Source organism: Lipotes vexillifer, unplaced genomic scaffold (assembly GCF_000442215.2).
Source record: "Lipotes vexillifer unplaced genomic scaffold, Lipotes_vexillifer_v1.1 scaffold134, whole genome shotgun sequence".
NCBI lineage: Eukaryota > Metazoa > Chordata > Mammalia > Artiodactyla > Lipotidae > Lipotes > Lipotes vexillifer.
In genome coordinates, this window is record NW_006787464.1 from 730,306 (window position 1) to 734,384 (window position 4,079).

Consider the following 4,079-nt stretch of genomic DNA (forward strand, 5'->3'; position numbering starts at 1 on the left):
CCAATCCCATCTGGATAATTCAAGCAGTGAAAACAGTAAAAACTGAGTTTTATTAGTGTGAAATGGCCCATAAATACCTCTTCTGGACAGTTAGGTGGACAAGGCAAACGTTTCCCTTCTTTTAATGTATTCACAAGTCTTGTTACTGTCATCTGGCCATGAGTTGGGCCTATCATTTTCAGGAACAACTATGTAAAATAAAACCAAACAAAATATTTTACTTTGTACATATTTATGTGAACAACAGATAGATTACAGTAAAATTTCTAGAATTGGAAATTAAAACAATAAAAAGTCTTTAAAAATGAAAAGTCCAAGACAATTTTCCTTTCCATTATAACATTATAACTGGATTCCGTTTAAGAATGAAACTTACAAAGCAGAAGGATGGACACATTTTAAGTGGGTGCTAGATTCAAAAGAAGGACAAGTAAGACTTACCGCCATGGGACTGGAATCTGAATCACAGTAAGTAAGCAGCTCATGCAGAGTTACTCCAAAAGACCAGACATCAGAGGCGATATAAAACTTACACTGAATTAAACATTCTGGAGCATACCTGAAAGAAAGCAGAATGTGAAACTGCATTTCCTGGGAAGGATATTCCAAAAAGCATTAGAGTAACTCAGAAAAATCAGCACTCTGTTTTTTCTTAGAAGACATTTAAGTGTGTATGCATCAGTCACATATATGCTGCTGTGGTGCACATCTGATATGTGGACGATACCCCTATGGGCTCTCATTACACATTTGCTCCCAAACATCAGTCAGACTAGTCTGTGCGCCTCATTTCGCAGAGCATAGGCTCTCCATGGGGAGGGGATGGGGGAGGAGGTGATGACGACAGGCCCGGGCTTCATTTGCCTGCAAGCTCAGATTGAGTCAGCAGTGGATTACTGCCCAGTCCTCTTCCAGTGTCAGCTGTTTTGGTGAATGATACCCAATTGCCTGAGCCAGAAACTGAGGCATCCCCATATCCAGTCTGAGAAATACTTCTCAAACCTCCTTACTTCTAAACCCCACCATCGCACACCATCGCTGGCTCTGGCCAAATCAGACTCCCTGGTTCCAGTCTTGCTCCTCTCCTTCCCACAGTGATCTTTTTAAACAGAAGTCCCTGTCCTTAATCCCCCCAACAGCAACCCAAAGCTCTTGGGATGGAGTCCCAGCTCCATAACTCAGCGTCCAGAGCATTGCCTTGGCAACCGCCAAGACCTCCCTTCATGATCCAGCCACACGGAGCTGATTCCAGTTCCTAGGATAGCCACTGCTCTGTCTCACTCGTGCCATCATACGTGCCGTCTTCTAACCATCTTTACAAACCCCCAGCAATCTTTTAAGGCCGGATTTTAAAAGAACTTCCAGAAAACCAAGCCTGAACCCTTTTCTGGTTATAGTACCACGAAATTGGCTGCCTCACCCATTAAATTCTAAACTTGGTTGGCTTGTTCACCCTTGTTATCTCTAGTACCTGGCACAAAGCAGGGCCTTGATACATATTTCTTTAATGAATAAATGGAGGTTTGGCCTCCGTGGGTGGAAGAGACCCATGTCGTGTCCATACAGGATGTACCTCGTGGTGCCAGTCAGTTCTACAGGACAGAGTGGAGACTTTAGCAGCTTCCCCCATGGATAGTGTTCCAGTCTGAGAGGGGTCAAAGTCAGGGTGTGGCCCACCAACCAGGATACTCTGGTGATTCATGAGAAGATGGCCAAGCTTCTTATGGAGTTTTGCTCTGTTATGTCCAGGCTCTACCTGAATCTGCCAATGCCCACTCGTCACCTCCTTCCTGTCATCTTCCTGCCCCCTCCTCCTACCTGCCCTCCAGACTTCCTCTGCATGGATGTGATTACTCCAGCTGCTAACAGTTTTAAGAACTGTGTCAGAGGAATGCCTTCTCCAGGCAAGATGGAGATGCTAAGCGTTGTAAGACTTCTTCCTTGGAAGATGTCCTGTGAAGCTCAGGCATTTCTGCGAGTTGCTTTCAGTAAAACAGCTTATAAGATGTTTCTTGAAGGCAAAAAAATCAGTCAATTCCAAATGATCTAAGTCTTTTTCTTATCTGGACTAATAAGAGACATTAACATAGCTAGAAAGGACCTATCAGAACAGTGGAAACCCTATGAAGCACTGATGAAATCTGTTTAATTCAGTTACCAAAACACAGGGCTGTCCCGATCGTCCTTGACTGTGTAGTACTCCTTATCAGTTTCAATGGCTTTGGTTAGACCAAAGTCCCCAATTTTCACTTGGTGTTCACTCTCAACAAGGACATTTCTTGCTGCTAAGTCACGGTGAACGTATTGCCGAGAACCCAAATAGTCCATCCCCTGAGGGAGAGAAGAAAAGGCAGAGCACATTGCTGAAGGTCAGTTCAGATTGGATTCTGTATCTACCACTTCATAACAAAAATATATATATAAATGTCATTTCATTCACATATCACTTTTTTTGTTTTTACTTCTTTGCAAAAATAGACCAACCTGATTCCAAGAAATTTAACAAATCAGTTCACTTTCTTAGCAGAGGCTAATTTTCAATCCAAATCATGCAGAACAAAATAAACTCAGTACAATTATTGGAAATTATTTTCCACTTGCAGCCTAATTACAAACCAATTATCCAGGACAGAGTGCCTGATTTATAAATTTTTACCAGGCTCTTTTGTTTTTTCTTTCTTTTTACCTTACAAATCTGAACGGCGTATTTTAACTGCTGTTTGAGGTTAATTTTGTTCTTATTCTTTGGAAGATACTCCTTAAGACTTCCTGAAGGCAGAAATTCCATGATGAGCTTAATACCGTTTCCTCCTGTTTAGAAAAAAGAAATGGAAAAACAAAAAAACCATCAGTACAAGGTTGCCAAATGAAGGAACTGTGGGAGTGAAGGGCACAGGATCTGGAGACAGAGGACCTGAATCACAGGCAAGTTGCTTAACCTCACAGGTTTCAGAGTCTTGGGATCCTCAGCAGTGAACAGGGTACCTACCCCAGGGTCATCAGCGCTCACTGAGACAACACAGTGTTCTGCAAACCACTAGGCAAATGATGATTTTCAAAAATTATGAGCCACATCATCTCACTACCAATTAAAAAATATAATACATGAGTATTGTACTGGCTTGTAAAAAAGATACACTTATTAGTAAACACTACTTGCCACCGTGATTTAGAAAACTAGAAAACGAAGTACGCTGCTTAGTGCTGGATCAAAAGAACAGGGAAAGGGGAGGAGTGGGCATCAGTTTCATCTCGTCTCTGTGCCCTCGTGTGCAGATATCAGGACAGGGGAAGTCCAATCCCTAGTGTGGGTGTAGGAACGGCCAAGAGAGACAATGCTGGAATCACCCCCCGCCTTGGCGGGGAGGCTGGGCAGCTTTCCCGGGAGCTCTGCAGCTGCTGAGGGTTCTGACAGTGCATACTGTTTTGAAGCCCTAGAGCTCTGGGGTCCATCAGCTAGCACTCAGGCAGCCCAGATGAGGCCAAGGGCACTGCCTGCTCAGCACTGGCCTTCATGACCCCTGATAGTCACTCAGTCTTTAATAACCAACCCCACTTTGCACAACATACCATCTTCTGTGCAGATGCCTTTATACTTCACAATGTTCTCATGATAAAGGTTTCTTAAGATTTCAATTTCCTTCTTCAGATCAGCTATGTGATTCCCTCCGCTCTCAGGCTTCAGGGATTTGACGGCCACCTGCTCCCCTGTATTGTCCCCCTCAGGGTCATACCTGCAGAGCTCGACCTTCCCAAAGTGGCCCTGGAGGGAAAGATGTACGTGCTTGATCAGAGAAGCCCTGGCCTGGGCCAGCAGGACACACTTCAAAGATGAGCCTTGCTCCTCGTGCTGTTCCCCTGAAGGTGGGAGTGCACGCACAGTCTGACCCTGCAGGCAGCAAGCTCCTACCTGGTCTCTTCCCCACTTGGCTTACCTGCCATTCCTTCTTCTATTACTGAGCTAAGACAAGAAAAGGATCAAGTGACTGGTGAACCAACACATCAATCCCAATTTCCACGAAAGTGTAACCCAAAAGGAAATGGAGGTTATTTCTGGACATGCAGGACAACCTCGGCAT

At 44.3% G+C, this 4,079-nt stretch overlaps 1 protein-coding gene across 1 annotated transcript in view; it reads right to left on the minus strand.

The window, feature by feature from the left end:
* Positions 1 to 4,079, minus strand: part of JAK1 (Janus kinase 1) — a 52,773-nt gene that overhangs the window by 823 nt on the left and 47,871 nt on the right. The window contains exons 19-23 of the mRNA XM_007460078.1: positions 3,571 to 3,763; positions 2,687 to 2,811; positions 2,159 to 2,331; positions 442 to 559; positions 78 to 188 (exon numbers count right to left, since the gene is read on the minus strand). Of these exons, the coding sequence (XP_007460140.1) occupies positions 78 to 188; positions 442 to 559; positions 2,159 to 2,331; positions 2,687 to 2,811; positions 3,571 to 3,763 (720 nt within the window). The remainder of the gene's footprint in view (positions 1 to 77; positions 189 to 441; positions 560 to 2,158; positions 2,332 to 2,686; positions 2,812 to 3,570; positions 3,764 to 4,079) is intronic.